The following is a 26,826-nucleotide window of genomic DNA, read 5'->3' on the forward strand; positions in this document are numbered from 1 at the left end:
ATTACCAAGCACGGTAACGAAACGTCTGCGGAACAACAAACCAGCTCGGCGATTGTCGGATCAGCCATGATTTCATTGAATGGCAGAGTAGACTCGATGGGCTTAATGGCCAATTTTTGCTCCTACATCTTATGATCTTATTTAGCATTTGTTCATTTTTTTTAAGTAAACCATCATGATTACATTACTCAACAAAATGAATGATTTAAAGAGATAAATTTGAAAGCCAGAATTGGATTATCAAAATGGGCTGACGGGATTCACTTTGTAGAGTAACATTACCCAGATTTTTCTCAACATCAAATGGATATTGTAGAAGCCCTATCAAGATAGAAGTTTTCACTTGATATAATGTGCTATTTTTGCTTCATCTTACCTTTTTATTGTACGGCTCCAAGCTCTTTATTACTCTTGAAATGCCAAATTCATAATTTCCTTTAGCACAGTATAATGTCCTGAGAGAATTGAGAACATAAAACTACATGAAAATAGCACTATATTTGTAAAGGTCAACACAGATTCATTACTAAAAGCATCAATTTATGAATGAAGGAGTTGTACAAGAGTAACTTATTTCTTTTTTGAAGAAAGTCATTGACTTCCTCACAGTATTCAAACACTTAACAACAGGATCAAAACCCAAGTAGGTTTGACGTGAATGTGCATTTTTAAATCATTTAAAAAACACCCGAATTCTAAAACTTTCCATCAAAGCCCACATTGCCTCGATTTCCATAAGTAGCAGCAAATAACCTCACTAAGCTTCACTTCCAGCTATCTTCATCATCCATTAGCATGAGACTATTCCCTTTTCCCTCAAGATTCAATTACATAATGCCATTTGAGTGAAACAATTCATCCCTATTATCACAAAGTACTTGCTCGCCAAATAGCATAAAATATTAAACATGATCCATTTATGAATGCTGGAAGTGCTGGATATACTTTGAAGAGTAAAGTAATATATCTTTTCTGCTCTGGAGCGGGTTATTTAAAAGGCCCTACTACTGCAAACATTCCTCTCTCCCCAACAATTAAAGCATGACTGCTAACTAGCTTTATTTACATATATTAGAAGGACATGTGACTTGAAATATAACTTTACAAATAAATGATCCCACCATTAGGAAATCTGCTACTGTAAGCGTGTCTCAAGGATTCACAATAGGATGCAATAGGGGCAGCATGGTGGCTCAGTGCTTAGCAATGCTATCTCACAGCGCCAGGGACCTCAGTTCAATTCCACCCTTGGGCAACTCTCTCCTTGTGTCTGCGTGGGTTTCCTCCGAGTACTCCAGTTTCCTCCCACAGTCCAGGGATGTGCAGGTTAGGTGGATTAGCCATGCAAAATGCAGGGTTACAGGGATAGGGTAGGGTAGTGGGTCTGGATGGGATGCTTTTTGGAGGGTTGGTGTGGACTTGATGGGCTGAATGGCCTGCTTGCATACTGTAGGGGTTCTATGTAATATGAATTTTGTACCACATAGTCCTATGTTTCATTTGTTCACATTTGCTCTTTGGATGTGTACTTGATTTGAACTACTTACTGATGATTTAAAGAAAAAAAATCAAATTGTAGAGGACACTGTTGTTTATTGGAAGATAAAAACAGGTGGCTACCGATCTTAATATTGGATAGATTTCCAAAGCTGAGAAAAGGATGCATTGTTTGGCATGATACTAGAATTCTTTTAACTTAATAAAATTGTTAGGAGATCCATATTATTTGAAACAAGTTAAATTAGATGGCAGTGAGATTCTCTAACATTTGCCAGTCTTATTCGTCTGGTGTAACATAGATCTGGGCTTTGAAATGACCTGAGGTGACTGGAATTTGGATAGAACTCAGCAAATGTCTTCACAACATTAAAATGTGCATCTCTGAATTTTATTGCAAGCATTCTCTACTTTATATTTGGACCAATTCCAAATACAACTTTATAATATCTAAATGTTGCTGCAAAGGGGGTTGGAGGGGCAGCCAGTGGGATGGACAGGTGAATGGCCGGAGGGTTCTGTCATGGTTGTACATCATCACTGCCATCTGCCCATGTGAAGGTGGCCGGTCGCCATCTTGGCATTGGCAAACACACACTACAAAAATTACAATACTCAGCTGAAGGAAACGACTAGGTACTGCAGCGTTCCTGACATTAATAGAACTGAACAGTTTTTACAATATACTGTTTCTAATTGTTTTCTCATATCAATTCTAAAATCACTTATTAGTGCATACTCTTAATTATTTGCATTTAGATTACCAAATGTTTGAAATGAATTTCCTTTACATATTATCCATATGTCTTTAAAACTGCTGTTTAAAAGCTTAACTTCAACATTTAAAACCAGTTTTCTTAGTGCAACTGCTGCTTGTATTAACCAAGCTCTGCTGTCCATGGCAACACAAGCTGCATTTCCTAATCACTGCTTAGGGTGAGCATCCACTTTGGAAAGTTACTCCTCCCTCCTGAATATTATTTGCAGCAGCAACCCCATTCACGATATTACTGATTTCTGAGACGAAAACCTCTAATATACTGCACGGGACTGCATTGCTCTCACACTTAATATGCCACTGTCAAATGATATCCAACTTACCCTATAACAAGATTAACAATGCAGAGGTGATAAATTTTTTTGTCAGGGTCATCATATGCCAGTTGTTCCTCTTCCTTTTCAATCTTCCGCATTAGCTCCTCTGCCTTTCAAGGGAGACATGTCCAAACATTATGTCAAAATAAGCTAAACGGATATAGAACCTTCATGTAATCAATTCATAAAATCAAGATATTTATTTCCAAATAACTGACCAAGTTCAGAACTTGAATAATAGTATTGTAAGTCGTACTAAATGTAAAACTGCAATAAAGGCAATGAGAGAAGCACCCAACAGTCAGGACTTAAAATGAATTCACTGAAGCATATTTTTTTATAAATAATGCCTTACATATTACTAATTTACATGGTCATTATGTCAGCAGCCAGGACTCATTTGAGAACTTTTGTGTATTTGCATGTATGACATACATTGTATATGTAACACTTTTCACCAGTAGCTAGTTACAAAACTATAAAAAATTGTAATGTTGTCATTTCAACAGCTTGAAGTGAAGACACTGATGTCTAACATATGACACAGTGAATTCAAACAGAATTCAATTCAAACTGCGTAGCTCAGTGAAAAAAGTCTGCAGCAAATTTAAACAACTCAGGGAACCAGACTGAGGGCAACGAAGCATTGACGGAGAAACAAGAAAAGAATTTAAACAGTGCAGGAACCTGACCACGTCAGCAGGGCTTCGTGGAAGATGATGGGAACATGAGTCAGAGCAGAGGAGTCCTTCAGTAGAAGCTTAATAATGAATTGCAGAAGCAGGGATTCCAAGTGGGGTAAAGATCATCAAGGAAGAAACCTGGAATGAACTTAAGCAGAATTGGGAATCCAAACATTTCACGCTTCTTTGTGCCAAATGTAATCTGCTACGTGTTTGCCTATTTCACCAGTCTATCTATGAGGAATAGGAGAGGATTAAGGAATAATCCTTCAGTAATTGCAGTGGTAATGCTGTGGGAGTTGGAAGAGAAACCACTATATTCAATTCTTTTGCAGACACTGTATTAACAGGAATGGAACAAGGCCCTTCAAGGACAGTTCACCAAGTCCAAGGTTATGGATACACATTGAGGAATCTACAACTGACAACAGGGTATGAGGAATCTATTGAAGAGGAGAGAAACTGCAGACTCTTGGCCTGATCAAAAACTACAAAATACTTCACATCTGTTAGGATAATGTGAAAAATTGCAGAAAGAAAAGATAGACATGCAATTTGCATCGTGTTTTTCACAACATTAGAAAATCCCTTATAAAAAATGAAATATTTTTGAGGTACAGTGACAGTTGCAATACAAGAGAAAGCAAAATAGAAGCACAGCAAAATGCAACAAATTTCATTAAAATGATTGACTGGCTAACAGACTTTCTCAGAGCTGGAGAGACTCAGTGGATTTTTATGAATGACAGATCTGGAAGTCCTGCTACCATTTGCAGCAAATTCCATTTTGACTGGTAGGGATACGGGCAGGATGTTAAGGGCACACAGGTTTGCACTACAATTTGGCTGGCATAATTAAAATCAGTGCACTGAACAAGCAGATTCGATCTTCACTCCAGGAATGGCTTCAGTCTGTCTGTGACCTCTGACTTTATGGTAGAGACACAAATGTTTATAAGGGTGGGTCAAGAATGTAGAACTATCAAGCTGCCAAGTTATTTAAATCACATTGTCCTTTAAATTTTGACAAAGGATGCCTGCCTTTTCTGTGATGCTATGACTTAGCTCTAGAGCAAGTGGGACTTGAATCCAGGCCTCCTGACTCTAAGGTAAGAACACTACCACAACAGCCGTTGGAGCTTCCACAATCAATCAGCAGAACTCTAGGGGTTGCTGCAGCTTCATAGCTTGACTGACAGTTACATGTGGTTATTTAAGGATTAGCCATCCTTATTTTGAAATTTACGTTATCTCAGCATGGCTCATGCTCTCTGTCCACACTTGGTACTATGGAGGGTGTGGAGGATGGTTGGGTGGTGGTGGGGGTAGTGCATGTATTGGTGCATTGCAAGTACTGGAGCTGTAAGTGGCCTTGGGAAACAGTAGAGGGGATGAGAATTGGCATGGCGGATATGAGGGGCCAGTGAGGTGGGTTGGAGCATGATTCGCATGAATGGGTATGAAGGCAGTACAGAGATGATCAGATATCAAGGTTAACAGCTAGAGGACCTAATATTTTACAATATAACCAAAGCAAAGCTTCAGTCAATTGAGGCAGACCTTTTAACCACTTTGTCTTAGCACTTGACAGACCCTGTGTCCACCTACATTCTATGTCCATAGTGGCAGGCCTGAATCTATCCCTCATCCACATCCCTGAATGAATATCATGCTGTCATCCAAGGCCAGTGTGCCAAATTGGAAATTTCCTGACTCCTGCGACTCTCTTCAGTTAAGGCTAATCTGCACTATTGAAAGCCAAATTGCATTATCTAAAAGGTAAGTGCATTGTGGCAGGATCAGGTGCTGGAAGATGCTGTGCAACTCATTCTGAGGTGGAAAATGACTGAATGGTGAGACGACGAAGTAGAAAGTGGGTTTCAAGATTTTGCGATACTTTCTTGAAGTGCAGAGGAAGAGAAATGTATTCCATTCACTGTGATCCAGCAATACCGCCTTTCAAATTCTCAGAGGGCAGTGGAACCAGACAGCTATGGGAGCCAATGCTAGGATATGAATGCAATGTTGTGAAAAAGTAAATTACCTCCCATAAGTGGTCAAGCTCAGCGAATTCACCTTCAAATGCCATATCCTACCAACAGCAACACCAGCCTCATTCAATGTCCAATGGTCTACATTCTCATCATTCACCCAATAATCTCCATCAAGCAGAATTCATACCAAACATTCGTTGTTCCAAACACCCTCTTGCATTTAGAATTGCTTACAACTTGGATACAGTGTCAGCAACAACAAACAGATTGCACTCTCACTGACACCCTCTTTCTTGGTGACAAGGTGGTCCACAGGTTTAATTGACAACTGGTGGCTATAAGAGCAGATCAGTGGCTAAGATATCTGCAGTGAATAACTTACCTCTCGACTCCTCAAGATGTGATCACCGTTCACAAGAAGTTTTGCAATCAGTGATGAAATACTCTCCAGTTAGAGCTTGCACAAAGCTCAAAAGGCTTGATACCATTCAGGACAAAACAGCCCATTGATTGGCACCCAACTTAAACACACTCTCTACCACTGATGCAACAATGTGGACCATCTACAAGACAGCACCTGCAAATTCCCATCTGAGCCTTTCATCACCCTGACATGGAATTATATTGCCATTCTTTCATTATGTCAAAGTCCTGGAGCTCCCTCCCTCAGAGCACTGTGGACGTATCTATACTCCATGAACTGCAACAGTTCAAGAAGGTATTTTACCACCACCTATCCAAGGGGAATAAGTATTAAATTCTGGCCTAGACGGTGATATCTACATCTAGTGAACAAGTTAAAACAAACTGCTGCAGAAATCTATCCTGAACCAGTCAAGAATTGTCAGAAAGCCCCAATAAATAAAGTTAAATATCCTGATTAAACCATCATTGCTACACAAAAGTCAACTTGTTGCATTTATACAATCTATCATTTCATAGCTGTAACCTATGGAAACTGCCCCATAGTTTTAAATTTGCTTATATTTCTTAATTCTATCTGTAAAATTCTTAATCAATAGGCTGCATTTAACATCAATTTTACTTTTAGATGGAGCAATGAGCATGCACATGCACAAACAGAGCATTGCAATGTTAAGTCACTGCTAAGGGACAGAGCAGCTAAACCCTATCACAAGGAAAGTGCTGCCCATATATTCATTAGACAGAATCAAACTCCTGAATGTCAGAAACCTAAACATTGTATTAAAAATAAAGCTGAGAACTGCATCAACCTATCCTGATTGCAATGTGGAGTTGCCAAACGTACAATAAGAAATGTGAGTGATATTCATGATCAATATAGTGAATAATTATTTGCTATTAATATGGACCTTGATGAGAATAGTGAACATGTGATTTAACATTGAGTGCAGCGATCGATCAAATAAAAAGGAAGTTCACTGTTCCGAATAGTAAGCCATTCCTCGGAATGGTGATCTGTTCTAGTCAAGTGGAATTTCCAAAGTTGTTATTATGAACAAACACTTCCGAGAAACTCAGGTGATGTGAAACTGGTATGCATACTGATGTCATCACACACAACAGTTGTGACATGAACTGCACAGAGATATACTGTCAAAACAGGCTCCTGTCATAGCTGACCACTGTCAGAGGTGCAATTGGTGTAGGCACAGATGGCTCTTGGTGGCTATCATTAACGGGGGCCTGAATGCGAACACACTCACTGTAAACACCAAGGCTACTTCTCATCCTCTACCACACTCCCTAACCATCTTGTGGTCTGTGGATATGGAGATGTCGGTGTGGGACTGGGGTGGACAAAGAAGTCACATGACAAGGTTATAGCCTAACAGATTTATTTAAAATCATAAGCTTTTAGATTGCTGCTCCTTCACCTGATGAAGGAGCAGTGCCCCAGAAGCTTGTGATTTTAAATAAACCTGTTGGACTATAACTTGGTGTCGTGTGACTTCCAACTTTGTGGACCTTCAGTCTGGTTTAATTAGTTCCTAGTTCTGACCTGAATTCAGCCATCTATGTGTAATGGTGACAATGTTGCACCCTTCAGGCTGAATTTATGCTGCAATTTATTCAACATCGCTATGTTTTCCATATGTAACGAATCTCTTATTTAGACCACAATACCAACTTGTCCTTTTGCCCTGTTATGCTCTCGAATTTCTTAGTTCTTTCCCCAATTTTAATTATGTTATATCTGTTAGTTTTCTCTGTACCTGTAATGCCTAAAGCAAAATTTCTGACTGTTACTTAATTTGTTGCTTTTTTTGTTCTGACCTATTATTCCCATCACCTTTTCCACCTGAAATTTTCCCCACACTCCTCATTTACCAGTTTAAAGATAACATATCAGACCATAAGAGATAGGAACAGGAGTGGGCCATTCAGCTCCTCAAGACTGCTCCACCATTCAATAGGATCATAGCTGATCCTTTCTGCTTGGATTCTGCCTTCAGGTCAGTTCAAGGGAAGCCCATCCAAATGGTACAGCATCTTGCGGTGTCCCATGAAATGAAAATCCTCTTTCTCTCGACCATTCCTTCAGTCACACATGTTCTCAGTCCTATAAGAGCAAAATATTGCAGATGCTGGAAATGAGAATTAGAAAACACTGCAGAAACAGTGGATCTGGTAGCATTTATGAGGAGAGAAACAGAGATAGCATTTCATTCCAGGTTCCAAAGTCACTGAAAGTCAGATTTACTGAACTTGAAATGTCAACTTCGTTTCTCTCTCCACAAATGTTGTGAGACATGAGTTTCTCCAGCATTTTCTGTTCTCTTTCCTAATCAGCACCAATTTGGAAGTAGCTCAGGGATTAGATCAGACTCTGTAGATCTTCACTCTCTCTCTCTCACCTGAGTTCCCCTTAGTTCAGCACATTATCAGTCACACCAATCATGTCCTGAATCTGTACCTCTCTCTTAGGTGTAACTGTCTTGAGAAAACTGTTCTGACATTGTTCCCTCTTTCTTTTGTGTTGAAGTTTCCCCAACTTGCATGTTAGCTCAATGGTACTAAGCCAACGAGTCGTAAGTTGCAGAATCTATGAAAACGGACCCACTAAGGACAGCTCACAACTCCGTATATTGCAGACTAGACAACACAAACTGCTCAACCATAACAATCTAGATTACTCACATTATCTACTTTGTAGTTTATTATTAGGCTTTCCCTTTTTCTACACATTAATGCGTTTAAGACAAAACACAGGATATCATTCAAAATATTTATGGCCTCAAGGTTACACAAAGCAATCTTACTAAATGCTGACATTCCCACTTCATCTCTGGAGTTCAGCTCTTTTGTCCATGTTTAGACCAGTGGCTCTTGTGGAATCAAAACGGAGCGTCAGTAAGCAGTCATAAGATATAGGAGCAGAATTAGGCCATTCAGCCCATCAACTCTGCTCTGCCATTCGATCACAGATGATATGCTTCTCAACCCCACTCTCTTGCCTTCTGCCTGTAACCCTCAACCCCCTTACTAATCAAAAACATCTCTTTCTCTCTCTCTGTCTTAAATACACTCAATGACTTTATCTCCACAGCATTCTGTGGCAATGAGTTCCACAGATTCATCACCCTCTGGCTGAAGAAATTCCTCTTCAGCTCAGTTTTAAAGGGTCATCCCTTCACTCCGAGGCGATGCCCTTGGGTCCGAGTCTCTCCTTCTATTGGAAACATCTTTTCCGCATCCACTCTATCTAGACCTCTCAGTATTCAGTAAGTTTCAATCAGATTCTATCCCTCCAATCCTTTTAAACTCCTTCAAGTACTGCTGTGCTGCCCTACGGCTTAAGATGGGGGGTTGCTGGGTGCTGATCAGAAGTCATATTTGAACACAACATGTCTGAAGCTAAGGCAGATACAGTCAAACAAATGTAGTTAACGCAAAAATAAAAAAAAAAGTTTTTTTATTCAGGTCATCAGTAAATGGGTGTCTTTTACTCACCTCTTCATTTTGACTGGTCATAATGTAGGAAACACAGAGATTAGCAAGGACAATGGCACTCACATTTAAGATCTGGAAACAAAATAGAATAAGTTTCAGCGTTTGTCAACTGAAAAGTAACAGTGCATTAAAACTGTGAAGGACATAAATTACACCTAAGCAGATCTCAAAATCAATGCATGCAAAAGGACAACTATAATATACATAATATTAAAATCAGATATTTAAAGTATGAGCAATTAAAGTACTTTAAGCAACACAATTAAACTAATACATGTGTAAGCATTGCAGAGTATGACGAGCACAATCGGAATAGATATAAACTGTTATAATGTTACAATGCGTTTATTTCACAGGTTCAAAACTGTTATTATAGTAAACTCTATTTTGTATGAGCAAGGTCAATGAAGTGACTTATAGTAGCATTAGTTTATTTGAAGACAGCATATTTGATTTCATTGACCAAGCAATCTATCCACTTATGAGAAAGTGTAAATGTTTAACAGTAGCTTCAAAATCTATCAAATGCTAACTTGGTTAAAGAGTAAAAGTAACTTTTCTTAGTTGACAAAGTAGCACAATATTTGTTTTATTTCCTAATGTTGAATTTGTGTGAATAATTTCTAATTTGCATTTCATAAAACAGGGTGGATTTTCTAAGAGAGCAGCAGTGAAGGTGGCAGGGATAGGCAAGATAATAAGGTAGGATGGGGAGAGCTACCCACTTCTTTACTGCCCGCTCAGAAATTAAATTCTGATTGGTGAACCTGATGGTCAACCTTCCCATCCGACTGCCAATTAATGGTGTCAAGTGATTAATTAACAATGGTCTCATTCTACCCGGTTGCAGATAGTCCAGCTCCATGCAGGAAGAGAAAGAGCTCGCTTTTCTGATTAGTAAAAGCATTCTGTGCAGACCGTCAGTTTGGTCATGGGGGTCTCCTTGATCTACACTCAGTTGTACAAGACCGAAGAACTTGACCTGGGGCAGAGGTGTGTCCTGAGTCCCACCCCCTGCTCCCTCATCCTGCGACCCCCAAAGTCAGGAACCAAACAACACCTGCTATTTTTCCCTTTAATCTTCCAGCTAGGGTTCCAGAGAGTGTTGTTCTGGCAGCAGCTATATATGCTGCATAATGCTGCCGAGTCCTGGAGATGCCAGTTCATTGTTGGCCAGAAGCACTAAGTGGGCTGGATATCCTGCTCCAGCTTCATAATTCATTAGAAATCTCACCCAAGACCAAAAGGCTGCTTGGTTGACATTTGATCCACTAGATTCATTGAACAAGTGGGCCACAGGATTTTCTCCACAAAATTCTTTGCTTTCAGATTTGGTCTGAAAGTGGGAAAATTCCACCCTGAGTGAATTAAACAGTCCTGAGAATCAGGGACCAAATGTAATGTCTCCAGTTTTGTCGATGATACAAAACAAGGTGGGAATATTAATTGTGAGGAGATGGTGAGAACTCAAGGGAATTTAGACAGGCTAAGTAAGTGAGCAATAAAATGGAAGAAGAAAATGGGGAGTTATCCACTTTGGTAAGAGAGACAGAATTTCTTGAAAATGCCTTGAATGGGGAGACATTAGTAATTGCTGAAGTCCAAAGGGACCTGGATATCTGAGTCCATGAGGTACTAAAAGTCCCATGGAAGTGCACCAAGCAACTAGGAAAGCAAATGGTGTGTTGGCCTTTATTTCAAGAAAATGTGAATGCAGGCGTATACATTCATTGCTGCAGCCGTATAACGGCTTGGCACATTTTGGCTTCTTTATTTTTTTTTCATAGAATCCCTACAGTGTGGAAACAAAGGAAGGATATATTTGCCATAGAAGGAATGGAACGAAGGTTCAGCAGAGTGGTCCCTGGGATGGTTGTTTTGTCCTATCCTTGGGGGGATTGATGAGAATGGGCCTATACTCACTAGAGTTCAGAAAAATGACAGGCAATCTCCCCTGGCCCAGATGTGGGAGTAGAACCAGGGGCAAACTCTCAGGAGTAGAAGTTGCTCACTTGGACCGAGATGAGGAGGACTTTCTTCAGTCAGGATGACTCTTTGGAATGCTCCACTTCAGAGGGCTGTGGACATCCAACTGCAATATATATTCAAGATAGAGATAGGTAGATTTCTAGAGATTAAAGAAATTGTGTGCAAGTACTGTTGAGATAGATTATGATATAGTTGAGTGTCTGAGTAAGCTTGAAAGGTTGAATGGCCTAATACTACTCCTATTTCTTATGCTTCTTAAAGGTATTTATAAGTTAATTGCCTGAACTAAGTAACTTTAGAAAACAACATCCTTGAGATATGCTCCATTAAATATAAGAACATAAGTAGTAGAAGCACAAGTAGTCTATTCAATAGGATCGTGGCTTCAACTTTAATTCCTTTGTCAAGTTCACCTCTCATACTGAGGGAGGGCAGAACTCTAGGAAGTCTGAGGTTAGATTTTCAATAAATCATGATTGAAAAGTGCTAAACATCCTTGAGAGGTGAACAGTGTGACAACATGGGGCCAACATTGTTACTTACAATTCAGCTGGTAAAATCAACATGCAAAATGCTGATATTGAATTATTGCGATACGAACACACATTATGTGTAGGTTTCATCAGGAATATCTCCAGTGAATTATATCATCATTAACAAACTTGCAGAATATGCATATAATTGGAAAATGAAGTTCAGTATAAAGTATGAACTGTAACATTTGGACAAGAAGAATAGGAGGCAAACAGCTTCAAAGAAATGCAGATAGAGTAAGGAATCAAAGAGACCTTGGGGGTACAATGAGCAGATCATCAAAATTACTGATAGACCTTAATAATACCACAAAAACACATTGGTTGGGCCACATTTGGAATACAATGCAGTTTTAGGTTCAATATTACAAAAAGATATTTTAATGCAAGTTTCAGCAAGTCTGAGTGTAAAACATTATTATATTATTGTTCAAAGACCAAAAAAGGTTTAGCTCGATGATACTAGAACTGAAAGGATACAAGATTAAACGGGTGTAGTCTTTTTTCCTAGAAATGAGAGGGTGGAGTCGAGGTGAAAAAGAGATCTTTAAAATTATGTAGGTGTTTGCTAGCTATCGAGAAATGTTTTCTATTGAGGGGGAGACCAAAATCAAGGTCAGAAATCTAAAATATTCACCAATACATCTAATAGGGAATTCAGTTGAAACACCTTTAATCAGAGTGGCAAGGCTGGGGAACTTGGTAGCACATGGAGATGTTGAGCTGAATAAGGGGAAAACTAATGTACAGCATGAATACAGGCACAGATCAGTTGGGCCAAATAGCCTGCATTTGTGCTGTAGATTCCAGTTGTTCCAAAGGAATTGTATTGAAAATATTGCAGGCACTTGCTATTTTATAATCTATAGACTATGTTTCAATGTAGTTTGCCAATTTTCTGTACTTCAAAACTGGAATTTGCACTTTTTAAACAAATGACTGTTGAAGCAAAAATTATAGCTTTAAAAGGGAGCTTGAAATGAATACAAAAAGATGCAAAGGAAAGGCAAGAAAATGCGATTAGATTAGATAGCTCCCATTTTGGAGTTAGTCATGGTGTAATGCCAATGAGTTCAATGGCCTCTTTCAGTACTGTGATTTTTCTATTTGGAACTGGTGAACAGAGTATTATGAACAGTCTAATCAAACAAAGGTGACAAATTTTAGCTCCAGTAACCAGTTGACTTTTGGATTCTATTTTTTAAGAAAAAAATTGTAGGAGTACAGGTTTTTAGAACAGGTAAGTGAACTCCAACTAAAGATCACGTTTAAATACAGACTCCTGCAGCTGAATTGGGAGGAATTAAATCTGTGCTGTATGAAGGATATACAGTTCCTTAAGAACTCACAATAAAACATCCGATTGTTACAGTAAACTGATAGTTTAACTATTAGTTAAAACACAAAAGCTCTTCTAAACCTGTGATCCCTACCACGTTGAAGGACAAGTGCAGTGTCAGTATTGTCTACATGTGGATTCATTGCAAGAGCATCAAGGGTAGGTGATGGCCTAGCGGTATTATTGCTAGATTATTAATCTAGACACTCAGGTAATGTTTTGGGGACCTGGGTTCAAATCCAGCCACAGCAGATAGTGGAAGTTGAAGTCAATAAGAATTTGGAATTAAGAGTCTAATGATGACCATGAAACCATTGCGGATTATCAGGAAAAACCCATCTGGTTCACTAATGCCCTTTAGGGAAGGAAATCTGCCACCCTTACCTGGTCTGGCCTACATGTGACTCCAGACCCACAGCAATGTGGTTGACTCCTAACTGCTCTCTGGGCAATTAGGGATGGGCAATAAATGCTATCTAGCTAGCAATGCCCACATCCCATGAATAAATTTTAAAGAAGTACTGAGAAGTTGTATCATTAATGGGCTTTTAAGTCACCCAATAACGTGATCTTAGACCACGTTCTTTACAATGCAAAAGAAGGCTCAGTGAGCCTGCAAGTTCACGCTTGTCCTACAGACCATTCAATAAAGAATTGAATGCAAAATCAGTTTCTCCCACAATAGAGAACTATCCCTAGCTACCCATAACAATCCACGTGTGCAAACCATGGGCTGTGCCACTACATTTTGCTCTGACTAAGCTAGTCTCAATAAGTGACAATCATGCAGATGAACAAAATAACGCCAAGGATATTTACAAATTAAATTTACGCTTGAAAAATACCTGTGCTACCTTTGTGTTCTCAATAAATCTTATGTTCATAGCAATATAGTTGGATAGGAAAGCTACGTCTGTGATGGGGACCCTCCCATCTTGGGCAGGAGGGTCTTTTATGTGCTTCCCATACCATCAGCTAATAGTGGGTTTCACCACCGAAAAATGTCTCCTGTTATGTGATCTCAAGCTTCTCCACTGCATGACAGTGGTTCTTTCACTGGAATTAAGTGAGAACCAGCAAAAAGCCAGAGGGCATAAAAGGCTTACCCCTCCTGTTGTACCATCAGGACACCATGTTTAAAGGTTTGCCCCAAGTTCTGCTTGTTTGCACCTGAATTTTGCACTAAGGTGGTGGAACCCGAGTAAAAGTAAAATCGTCATTGTCCCCCCAGACCATAGAACTGCTCTGTCATTACAGAGAGATGTCTGGTGGTAGTTTAACCAGGCAAAGGGAGAGGTTGAGAAGGAGAATCCTTCATGATAACCTCAGCAGGTGCGGAAGCTGAACCCACATTATTGGCATCATTCTGTATTGTAAACCAGCCATCCAACCACCTGATCTAAACCAGCCAAATCAGTCCCATCACTCTCAAACTTGCCAAGATTTAAACATCTATCAACAAGTTACAGGCAAAAAGTTCACCTGTGCAACACAAGTGGTACTACAACTTACTACAAAATCTGTTTTCAAGATACGTTCTTTAATTAGTTCAATCTAACTCATTATTTCCATAATTAGTCTTCATTACCACTGGTCCCTAGCAGATGCAAAAAACAGATGGCCATGCCAGCTTTAAAACAATTCCTTAAAATAAAATAATTTTGGAGAAATGTAGTAACTCACTTTACAAGTAAAATTGATTTGATATGATGGATTCAATATAGTAGTCTTGACATAACCCCGAGATAAGCTCTTGCACGCTTTATAGTTACATTACAATGATGGCATATAACTATAATACTAAACAACACTTCTCACGTTTAGATCTTGTTCTGTTAAATCAGGTCAAAAGTTAAAAAAAGTCTACTGACAGTTCGATTTTACTGAGAATCTTCTCCTACAGGAACATCTTTACATGATACCCTAGCCCAAATATAGAAAAACAAGGGAAATATTATCTAATATTGGCCCAACGACAGTGAAAAGTGGGGAAAGATCATGTCAGACTAGCCCAACTACAGCTGACAGAGGTGAGAAGTGATGTTACATTTTCCTAATGTAGTAAACACAGGTAGATGTTCAAATGCTTTGTATAAATTTAAGCAGCAATCAATACATTATTCTCTTTATCTATTAGTGGCAATGGAAACTCACAGAATTATATCTACCAACTGCCCAGTGTCTCTTAATAACTTATTTTAATTTTGGCACAGTTCAAATAAATCTGATTAGAATGGACTCTAAATTACCTGCAATTTTGCCATGTTCAAGTACAAATCCTGATGGAATATAGATGCAATATTTTAAGAACAAGCTCCCTTAAAATGGAACAACTAGAAATGATATTTTACAAAAATTAATTATTTTTACATTATTTAAAGAAACATTTATAATTTCTCTTTTGGAACAACGTACTACAACAATTTTATCTTCTTAAGCAATCCTTTTCATAGCATTAATTCCAATTTTCCTCTTTGCTATAATACTAATGGACCTTTTTTAATAAAGCATATAAATAACATGGTTGTAGAATCTACTGTATGAATTATTAGCATTGGAAAGGTATTAAAATTACAAGTTTTAACAGGTGACATATACATGAGCCTTTAAAATTGCCATTTTTGTTTACATAGCTGGTGGGAAGATGCGCAGGTCATAAAGTCATTATGACACAGAAGGAGGTCATTTAGCCCGTGAGTCCATGTTGGCTCTCTGTAGGGCAATCCAATCAGTCCCATTCCCTTGCTCTATCCTTGTAAATTTAATGCCCTTTATGTGCCCATCCTATGTCATTCCAAGATCATACATCATCTCTGCTTCCACCACATTTGCAGGTAAAGAGTTTGAGGCCATTATCATTCACAGTGTAAAAAGATTCCTCCCATATCTCTTGTCTAAACTCTTATCTCACAGTCCTTGTTCTATAATGTCATGGGGTACATATGTTCTCTACCCGTCATAATCTTATTCATTTTGATCAAACCTCCTCTGAATTTAGTTTCTCTGTCAAGAATAACCCAAAATCAATAGAAGAGGAAACAAGTTAGTAGAAAAAAAAGGGTTTGAATTAGAATAGAGCAGATTGCAGACAAATGAGTGAGCTGGCTAAGGAGAGATAGAAGGAGAAAGTGAGGCACAGAATTGTACATGAACAGCCATATTCTTTTAAAGACGAAATTACAAAGTTGCAGAATAAACATATACTATTAAAAATACTGCTTCAGAATAGGACTTCTACAAAAAGAGGTTAAAACAAACTAGGAGTGGAGAAAAGGTCATCAGGCTTATAGATCTGGTAACATTGAAAGAAACAGGAAAATGACGGAAGATTAAGAAAGGCATAGGAAGCAATGAAGGATACAAAGAGAATTAAAATAAAAACAATAAAGTACTTTTCAAATATATTAGCAAATTATCAAATGGGATCCAAAAACATAGTGAGTCAATTGACAATGAATGGAAATTAGCAGCAATACTTAATTATTTGTTCTAGTATTGACTGATGAGAAGCATGTTGGGCAAGAGTTGTCTCTACTTCTGTAAAATAAGATATTATATCATTGCCCATCGTTGCTTTGTGGGCACTTTGTAAGAGTTCTTCTTCCTGTCATTTCCCTATATTCCTGCAAATTTCCTCCCTTCAAGTATTTATTCTATTATCATTTGCAAGTTATCAGTGAATCTACTTCCCTTTTAGGCAGTGCATAACAGATTATAATAACTCTCTGCTTAAAATAAATTGTCCTCACCTCACCTCTGGTTACTTGATCCCTTGGTGAGTGGTAATGGTTTATTTTTATACACTTGACCAAAATCCTTTGTGATTTTGAACACCTCTATTGACCTTAAACTTCTTTGCTCTAAAGTCAACTATCACAGCTTCACTAACTTTAGTCCCTCCTCCTTGGTACCTTTCTAGATCTCTTCTGCCTCTGCTGTAATATAACATCCGTTCTATAGTATAATTCCCAGAAATCGGAGGGCGGGTGGGGGGGAAACCTGGAAAATATATTTCAGTGTTCACTGTGCACAGGAAAACTGAACAACAGTTCACGCCATACAAAAAAAGAGGGACAGAGCCAACCTTAGTAATGACAGGTCAGGATATTATTAAGCTGGCCAGGACTCAGAAGACATTTACCAGGGTGTAGCTGGGTATGGAAGGATTGAGTTATGAAAGAAAGGCTGGATAGGCTGGGGCCTTTATCTATTGGAACATAGGAGATCAAGAGGCGACCTTTTAGAAGTTTATAAAATAATGAGGGATATAGATAGGGTGATGATAGTTGTCTTTTCCTGAGGATGGGGGATTTAAGACTAGGGGGCATGTTTTTAAAGGTGAAAGGAGATTCAAAAAGGATATGAGAAGCAAATTTTTTTTTTGTTTTACACAGAGGGTGGTTTGCGCGTGGAATGAACTTCCTGAGAAAGTGGTGGCTCTGGGTACAATTACAACGTTTAAATGACACTTGGATAAGTACATGAATAGGAAAAGTTTGGAGGGATATAGGCCAGCAGCAGGCAAGTCTGACTAGTTTAATTTGGGATTATGTTCGACATGGACTGTTGGACTGAAGAGTCCGTTTCTGTGCTGTATGACTCTGTGGTCAGGAAAAATTTCGTGTCTGCATTCAAAAATTAACTTCTCAAATGTGGTGGAAAGGAAATAATCAGAAGCAGCCAAATTAGTTTGAGCTTCATACTACAGGGAAAATGTTTCGACAGTCAAAGATTTCAATGAAGATTTGTGAAGATGTTACCTTATGTGAGTAGAATCAAATGTGAATAAAGACTTTGAAAATTGCTACAGAGATAGTAGGAACTGCCGATGCTGAAGAATCTGAGATAACACGGTGTAGAGCTGGATGGACACAGCAGGCCAAGCAGCATCAGAGGAGCAGCTAGTTTCTGAAGAAGGGTCTCGACCCGAAACGTCAGCTTTCCTGCTCCTCTGATGCTGCTTGGCTTGCTGTGTTCATCCAGCTCTACACTGTGTTATCTTTGAAAATTGCTCCTGTTTTGGTTAGAAAATGAGAGATTATGGAGTAATTTGACAGAGATATTCAAAACTATTAACAAAAGGAATGAGAATGCTGAAACAGCCTGTTCCCAGTGATTGAGAGGTAGAGATTGTAAAGGTACAAAGACAAATTTAGATACAAAAAAGTTAGGGCAACGGTTTTATACAATGGGCAACGAAACATTTAAAAGTGCTATCAGTTAGTGACTGAAGCAGGGACCATACTAATATTTAAGAATAGGTGGGTTGAAAAGAAAGTAAATGAAATATGACAGCAGGACAAGCATAAGGGATCAGGAACACAGAATAGACATTCACAAGAACTGGGTGGGCAAATAGCCTGTTTCTGTATGAATTTTAACTAATTCTATACATTGGCCCATAATGTTCATCAAGAACTTTGATTTTCAAATCAATTTGATATCATATTTTGATTGCCCTCTTAACTAATATCTTTTGCCTTTTAACGAGCCTCTATTTTTGTGGTACAATGTAGATGTAAATGCTGGAGAGCGTGTTCGCCTATGGTCAGTGAAGCATCGGAGATATTTTATAGTTGATTAACATTCACAACTCAACTCCTTTTCAGTGTTTCACATCAATAATTCTTAGCCCTTGCTACATAGTACAGATTTGGACATGTTAGCAATTTTAATTATTTTAGTTTAATTGAAATGAATACAATAGGTCTAATTTAACTTTTGACTTTTTAAAAAAAACTTTTCCTTTGGAGCGTTTGTCTGTTATCTAAAAACATAACAGAAAAAGTAAAAAAAACTTCTTAAAAATATTATGTGAAACTTTTTGACAAATTATGTTCATGCAAAATTGATCTCATTTCTTATAGGATTCAAGCTGCTAAACAGGATTGCTTAATATCTAATTACTCCTTAAATGGGCTAATGGGTTTTAAATTAAGTTCTTCACATGGTGATTTTGTTCTGTAGAACCTATGAAATTCTAGGATATTGGGAATGTATTTCATAAAGCTTTTTGAGATTGATCTAAAATTCAACATTCTTTTTGACTTTGCAGAATGCCACATTTCGGTATAAAAATCTGTTACTCTAAAAAAGAATGGGCAGCCTTATTTGTCTTTGAACTAAATCCAGGTAAACTGTTAGAGAATTCATTTTCCAATTCGATATCTCTAAAAATTAAACATTATGTGTCCCCAAAAAACTGGTATGTGTTCTGTTGTAACTTAATAGACAGACAAAAATCACCAAATATAAGTATTTCAGCACTAACTAGTTGGTCAATTTAAGTTTAGGTTTGTGCTCAGTGAGGAAGTATTTATTGTTTCATCATAGAATCTGCTAAATTTAGTTTTTACACAAAGGGAAAACTTCCAAAAAACAAACAACATAACAGAGAAGAGCAGCTACTGATCACTCAATTGACAGACACCACTGAAGTTTCAGATTTGTCTTTACCATGTTTTCAAATTCAAAGTAAACCATAGGACTTTGACTATGGCTGCTAAATAACAAAGGAGGTCAGGTTAAGGGCACAACCCTGAACACTTATTTGAAAATGTATATCAGGATATGGCAATGCGGTATCCAACAAATACGAATTATGATTATAACCACCACTTGAAAATATAAACATTACTGATTATCTAAATTATTAAGCTTTCATTTACAGTAAAAATTAAAAGAACTGCGGATGCTATAAACCAGAAACAAAAACAGAAATTGCTGGAAAAGCTCAGTGGGTCTGGCAGTATCCTGTGGAGAGAAATCAGAGTTAACATTTTGGATCAAGTGACCCTTCCTCAGACCTCAGTTCTCTCCACAGATGCTGCCAGACCTTCTGAGCTTTTCCAGCAATTTCTGTATTTGTTTCATTAATAGTAGTTTGATAGCTATTACAGTATAAATAACAAGAGATAAAATGTGCAGAGACACGGTCTTAAAATTACTGGGATAAGGAAAAGAACAAAACACTCAATAATCACTTAAAAATGATAATTCACTATTGCTTAAAAAAAACAAAGCTGCATGCAAATGTTGGTGCCTTACATTGTCATAATGCTTTTTCACAATTGGTTCATAAAAGCCTATTGCCTCTTTATACTTGTTTTCTTGCATAAAGAGAACATGGGCAACATTCAATTTCCAAACATCATGCTCATTGCAGAACTCCACTGACTTTCGGAAGATCTTCTCGACCATTTGGTAGTTTTCCAAGTTCCAGTAGATTCTGGCCTGAGCCATAAGCACTGGAATATACCTGAAAAATAAGAACGAAAGAATATAAGAAATACGAGCAGGGCTAGCAGAACCTGAACTACCAATCAATTATGTTGTGGCTGATCTCTAATTTCAAATGCACTTTATGGCCTGAAGTTGGTTAGCTCAATTGACTGGATGGCAGGTTTGCAATGGATATTAACACCAACAGTGTAGGTTCAATTCCCACACCAAGCTGAGATTACTATGAAGGTCCCTTCTTCTCAAAATCTCTCCCTTTGCTGAGCCAGCATTTATTGCCCGCTCCTAGTTGCTTGAGAATGTGGTGGTGAGTTTTCTTCTTAAACTGCTGCAGTCCACATGCTGTAGGTTGACCCACAATGCCCTTAAGGGAGGCGTTTCCAAGATTTGTCTTTACCAATAAAGGAACGGCAAGATATTTCCAAGTCAGGATGGTGAGTGTCTTAGAGGGGAACTCACAGATGGTAGTGTTCCCATGTATCTGCTGTCCTTGTCCTTCTAGATGGAAGTAGTGCTGCGCAAGGATCTTTGGTGAATTTCTGCAGTGTATCTTGTAGACAATACAAACTACTGACACTGAGTGCCAGTGGTGGAGGGAGTGGATGCTTGTGGATATGTTGTCAATCAAGTGGGCTGATTTGTCCTGGATGGTGTCAAGCTTCTTGAGTGTTGTTGGAGCCGCATCCATTTAGGTAAGCAAAGAGCATCTGATCACACCCTCGACTTGTGCCTTGTAGTTGGTGGACAGACTTTGTGGTGTCAGGAGGTGAGTTATTTGCCACACTATTCCTAGCCTCTGACCTGTTTTTGTAGCCACTCTGTTTATGTGCTGTGTCCAGCTGAATTTCTGGTCCATGGTAATCCCAAGGATGTTGATAGTGGAGAATTCAGTGATGGTAATTCCATTGAATGTCATGGGGCACTGGTTAGATTATCTCTTATTGAAGATGATCATTGCCTGGCATTTGTGTGGTGCAAGTCAGCCCCAGCATGGAAATGTCCAGATCTTGTTGCATTTGAACATGGACTGCTTCAGTATCTGAGGAGTCGCTAACGGTGCTGAGCATTGTGCTATCAGCAAACATCCCCACTTCTGACCTTGTGATGGAGGGAAGGTCATTGATGAAGCAGCTGAAGATGGTTGGACATGAATGTGGCCTTGATTTTAAGGGCTCTCTCTCTCTCAACTTGCCTCATGGATAACAGGCTTGATAAGGAGAATTCTTTTAGGAGATAACAGATATGGCAGATCAGAGTTATGCAAGTAGCTGTGGTACAGATGGAACTTAAGACAACAAGTTAAGGACAATAATCTAATTGTCAGTGGCATTTCCACAGAGTTCATTCTGTAGCCCCTTCTTTCAACTCTGTCAATGATTTTGATTTAAACTAAAGGCAGTGGTGTCAAAGTTTTCAGATGATGCACTTTCAGAAAGCGAAAGAAAGCTGTGAAATGATATTGATAAGCAGCATGATAAGCCTAAAACTTGATAGATGGAAAGAAAATGTCAATGTGCTGTGAATGGAAATAAATGTGCAGCAACGAAAGATTTGGGATGACAGAATCTCAGGACATTGAACAGACAGCACAGAGTTGCTAGTTCTGTGTGAAAGAAGCTAATCAAACCTGTTGCCTTAATGAAGGCAGTTACTGTAACAGGTGAAAGTCTTTAGGTGATTCTCTAAAACAGTAAAGTGAGTATTAAAAAACTTACAATTCAGAATACTTTGATTTCCTACAAAGTACAATATAGATTTATGAGAATACTGACTGTAATAAGCGTAACGAGACTGAATCTTCAGCAGTGAATACGATATACTCAATGAAAGGAAGTACAAATAAATCGTTTTAGAAGATAACAGAAACTGCAGATCAGAGCAATGCAAGTAGACATTTAGAAGAGTTTGGAGTCCTGCATGTAGAGAATGGAGGAAGTGAAGAGTCGTGTTACATCTCCTGTTCTTGCATCGGAAGATGCCAGGGGAAATGGATCAGATTTTGCAGTGTTAGAATTGGCAAGTGTGTAAGAGCATGGTCACTTTAGAATGCTGAAAGCGGAGGGAGAAGTTGTGCTTGCTGCTAAGAGAAATTACACCTGGCAGGAGGTTTAGATTTCATCAAATACAATTTTATTTTCTATTCCCTGAATTTTCACAGAAGTGCACGGCCTCAGTTATTTCAAGAATGACACAAAGGATGAAATCTGGAAGTCCTGCCCAGTAATACAAACCCCATCATTTTCACAGGCAGTGAGGTTGAGGAATGGGGAAGGTTACAAATTGCAAATTTATCATTTATACAGGCAGAAGTTCATTGGAGCTACTTCCGCTCTTGTGTGACTTTCCATAGCCAAGATTGGGAAGGATGAAGTACGCGGAGTAGACCTTGAAGGAACAGTTCAAAGTTTTAACCTACTATAGTTGACGAGCCTTTTAAAGAGTTCTGGTACAGTCCTTCCTGTTGCTCTATAAGCATTCAGTAGTGAGAGATTAAGAGAAGGAATCAGCAGTCAGGTCCAAGATAACTGATGTCAAATCAATGTTATGCCTTAATTAATGTCACGATCTGCCTGCTCAGAGCACTTAGGATATTAGCTACACGTGTTCTAATGATCACACCAGGGTGACATCCTGTACAATTTTCAGAATTGCGTGCACTGCATTGGCTGTAATTTTGGTCCCCTTACGGCACATATTCAAACGTGCAAACTATGGTTAAGATTTTCTGATGGCCAAACTGTTGTTATTCCAGTGTAGCTCGGAGCTGTGCAAGTCCCATCGTGGCAGATTCCAAAAGAATTGTCTGGACAACTGAAGATCCAACTAGGCAAGGCCTCTACGCCTGGAACCCTCTGAAAGTCTCCATTTAAACTGGAGACTTCGGGTGACTTCAATGAAATAAAGTGAAAAGTTACTCAGAAAACGTTGAGATTATTTAATAGAGTCTAACTCCAAGCTCCCAACCATACTTCTGCCCTACATACACCTAGGCCCTGATGTGACAATCCCCCAGGACCCCTACCCAGCTGGCATCCTACCCTCTCCCCTATCTGGCACCCTACATATCTGGCACTTTACCTCCCAGCACCCTGACACTATATTTATCTTACATAATGTTTTATAGTAGCTGTCAAAGTGGTCTGTCACAATCTCTAAGTTTGAGAATAAAGCAAATGATTGCTGTGGGAAGTAGGCATGCTTGCCTTCGTCTCAGTTTTGCACTACAAAAGAACTGTGATGTTTATGAAAATGTGCACAGGATTGACATGCTTTGGAGAATCCAGCCCATTGTTGCATTCTTCTCTCAATGAGTAAAGATGCAAGGTTATGTTGCAGAAGCATAGTTTTTAAAAAATGGATCCACAATATGAGAAAGATATACTATATTGGAAAGAATGATCAAAAGCTTCCCTGAAGAATTGGATTTTAAGGAAGCTCTCATAAGAGGACCAAGGTGGAGGGACATACAGAAGAAACTCCAGAACTCTTTGGCAGATAAAGGCATGACCATAAATAGCTTGAAGGATGTAGGAAGTGGATGGAAATTGTTTGCTCTGAAGTCTTTGCGGAATTTCTATACATTCAACCTAGCAAGTCTTTTTTTCCAGCAATTATTAAAATATACAATTGAAGGATATTATAGAATCCAACTCACCTTTCAAGTGCTTCATCATACTCATTTACTGCCTTTTTCACAGCATCATCATCTCGATTATGTCTTGCTTCTTGTACCTAAATTGAAGATGTTATTTTGTATTTATGATACTCACTAGAAAGTTCACTTGAATATCAGAGACATCTACTATTCTCCACTGTAGGTTACTGAAGTACCACCAGATTTTACAAAGCTGTCAGTATAATGACTGATAATCCTTTCTCATAACAAGAATAGTCTCTAAACTTTGAATTAGGACCAAACCTTGCTAAACTAAATACAGTACTGCATTTAAGAAAACATTTTCTTCAATGAAAATACATAAGCAAGTTCACAAACATTTACGAGAAAACATTAATCTCAAGAAAAAAGGGTTTAGTCAACTGGGAATACAAAAAAAAAGACTTGAAATTATATTTTGACCAGGGCTAGTTTAATTTGGATAAATGCAAGATATTACATTTTGGCAATACAAACAAGGGGCAGGACTTATACAGTGAATGGTAGGGCCCTGAATAGTATTCAGGGACTTAGAGAGACTTAGGAGTTCAGGTACATAGTTCTTTGAAAGTTGCATCACAGTTAAACAGGGCAGTTAAGAAGGCATTTAGCACACTTGCTTTCGTTGCTCAGACCACTGCATTAGGAGTTTGGACGTCATGTTGAGGTTGTAATGTTGGCAGGGCCACTTTTGGAATACTGTCTACAGTTCTGGTCCCCCTGTTATAGGAAGGATATTATTAAATTGGACAGGGGTTCAGAAAAGATGTTGCCAGGACTGGAGGGTTTGAGTTATCAGGATAAGCTAGATGGGTTGGAATTTTATTCGCTGGAGCGTAGGAGATTGAGGGGTCACCTTATAGAAGTTTATAAAATCATGAAGGGTATCGACAAGGTGAATAGCAAAGGTCTTTTCCCTAGGGTGGGGGAGTTCAAAACTTGGGGGCATATTTTTAAGGTGAGAGGAGAAAGATTTAAAAAGGACCTGAGGGGCAATCTTTTAACACAGCGGGTGGCTCATACGTGGAATGAACTGCCAGAGGAAGTGACAGATGCAGGTACAGTCAGAACAGTTAAAAGATATTTGGACAGGTACATGAATAGGAAAGGTTTAGAGGGATATGAGCTAAACGCAGGCAAGTGGACGAGTTTAGTTTGGGAAACCTGGTCGGCATAGATGAGATGGACTGAGGAGTCGGTTTCTGTTCTGTATGACTCTAGATGAGAGGCCAGCTGAAAATGAGGTTCCATAGCTTGGATCAATCTGTAGTACAGTTCGGACAGTGCACAGCTGGAGCAGGAAAGAGGGGTTGTGATAGACACTGAAGACCTTAGACAGTGACAGCTATCTTCTGAGGAAGAAGATGAGGAAAATGAGCAAGAGGAACATTGCCTTCTGCATGACAGAACAATCATCAAGCACAGCAAGCCAGACAGAACTTTTCTGATTTTCTGATGAAGGGTCTAGGCCCGAAACGTCAGCCTCTCTGCTCCTATGATGCTGCTTGGCCTGCTGTGTTCATCCAGCCCTGCACCTTGTTGTCTAGGACTTTGCAGACACCCAGTTCCAACAGATGAAAACAGGGTGAAGCGATTATTCATTGACTGTAAATTTGTTGTTGCTTGAAATACTGGGAACCCTTGACTGTTTTCAGAGCAAATACAGCTTTTTTTTTGTTCACTATTTCTTTGCTTTTCCTGCTGTTCAATAAAAGTTAACATTTTTAACTTTTTGGAGCTTTCCATAATGTGATGGTCCCACATTTAGCAACAAGATGCTATGCTAAAATAAAATAAGATGCTATGCTATGCTGGGTGAGAGAAAGACCAGCCCTCTCCTAGATATGGTTCTGAAGTGGTATGGCCTGAAGGACAGATAGCCTGTGTAGAATGATTTTTTTAGCTGCAGTTACATTCGATCAGACAGTTGATGAAATAAAATAGCAGTATTTATTCCTGTGGCATTCTGTTTCCGATGAATTGTCATCTGTGCCATCTATATGCCAAAAGAAGCTGTTTTTTTTCCATTTTACACCACTATGTGCACTGTGAAGGGCTATTTATGACTAGCAGTGATTGACCTGGTGCACAGCTGACTTTAAATATGACACCTGTGTGAAGAACCCTGGGAGGTCCTGGCAGTGGTAAGTACACCCGCCATCAGTGAGCAGACAATAGTGCAAGTGTGGCATAATTGAGGAGTGACTCACACAACATTGAGATACGCAGCGTAAAATTGTGTGAGATAACTCATTAAAGCTCAGAGACAGAAACTCTCCGTGAAACTCTGTGAAATTGACACTTAGCTCATTTTTGGTATAACTCAGACCAGTATGTTGAAATTTAAACTGGGACAAATCGCAGATAAAAAGGACAGACTACAGATTAAAAAGGACAGTGTTGTTAATAAAATTTCAGTTATACATATCATAACTGTTTCTACTGTCTTCTTGAACTGTGAAAAGTAGCCAACAGTTATTACATATTTTCTCCTTCCAAAGCTTGGGCTTTGAATATAAGGCCCTGCGACACTGGGGAGAAGTAATTATAGATTTGCAATAGGTGTGGCAATAGTTTGATAGTTTGGGGTCAGAATGTGTTGCTATGTTAAAGCACATTTTTAATTTTTCCATCAAACTTATACGCAACAACAAATGAGACAAGCACTAACAAGAATCCAATCTAAATCATGGTCAACTGTTTCTGAAATTAGATAATTACCTGTTTGGTCAATTTCCGCAACTGCTCAGTAAGTTTACCTGCCATTTCATCAAACTTTCTGAACGCCTAGAAAAATGTAGAAAATTAATTATGAATTTCAATGTTTGAAAAAGTTACTAGAACACTATCTAAAATGCCAAAAATA

The 26,826-nt window shown here is 38.7% G+C and overlaps 1 protein-coding gene across 1 annotated transcript in view; it reads right to left on the reverse strand.

The window, feature by feature from the left end:
• Positions 1 to 2,594: 2,594 nt before the first annotated feature.
• Positions 2,595 to 26,826, reverse strand: part of flr (fleer) — a 60,494-nt gene continuing 36,262 nt past the window's right edge. The window contains exons 12-16 of the mRNA XM_048609417.1: positions 26,682 to 26,747; positions 23,961 to 24,037; positions 20,114 to 20,324; positions 9,206 to 9,277; positions 2,595 to 2,702 (exon numbers count right to left, since the gene is read on the reverse strand). Coding sequence (XP_048465374.1) covers positions 2,595 to 2,702; positions 9,206 to 9,277; positions 20,114 to 20,324; positions 23,961 to 24,037; positions 26,682 to 26,747 — 534 coding nt within the window. The remainder of the gene's footprint in view (positions 2,703 to 9,205; positions 9,278 to 20,113; positions 20,325 to 23,960; positions 24,038 to 26,681; positions 26,748 to 26,826) is intronic.

This window comes from Rhincodon typus, chromosome 21 (assembly GCF_021869965.1).
Source record: "Rhincodon typus isolate 14 chromosome 21, sRhiTyp1.1, whole genome shotgun sequence".
Classification (NCBI taxonomy): domain Eukaryota; kingdom Metazoa; phylum Chordata; class Chondrichthyes; order Orectolobiformes; family Rhincodontidae; genus Rhincodon; species Rhincodon typus.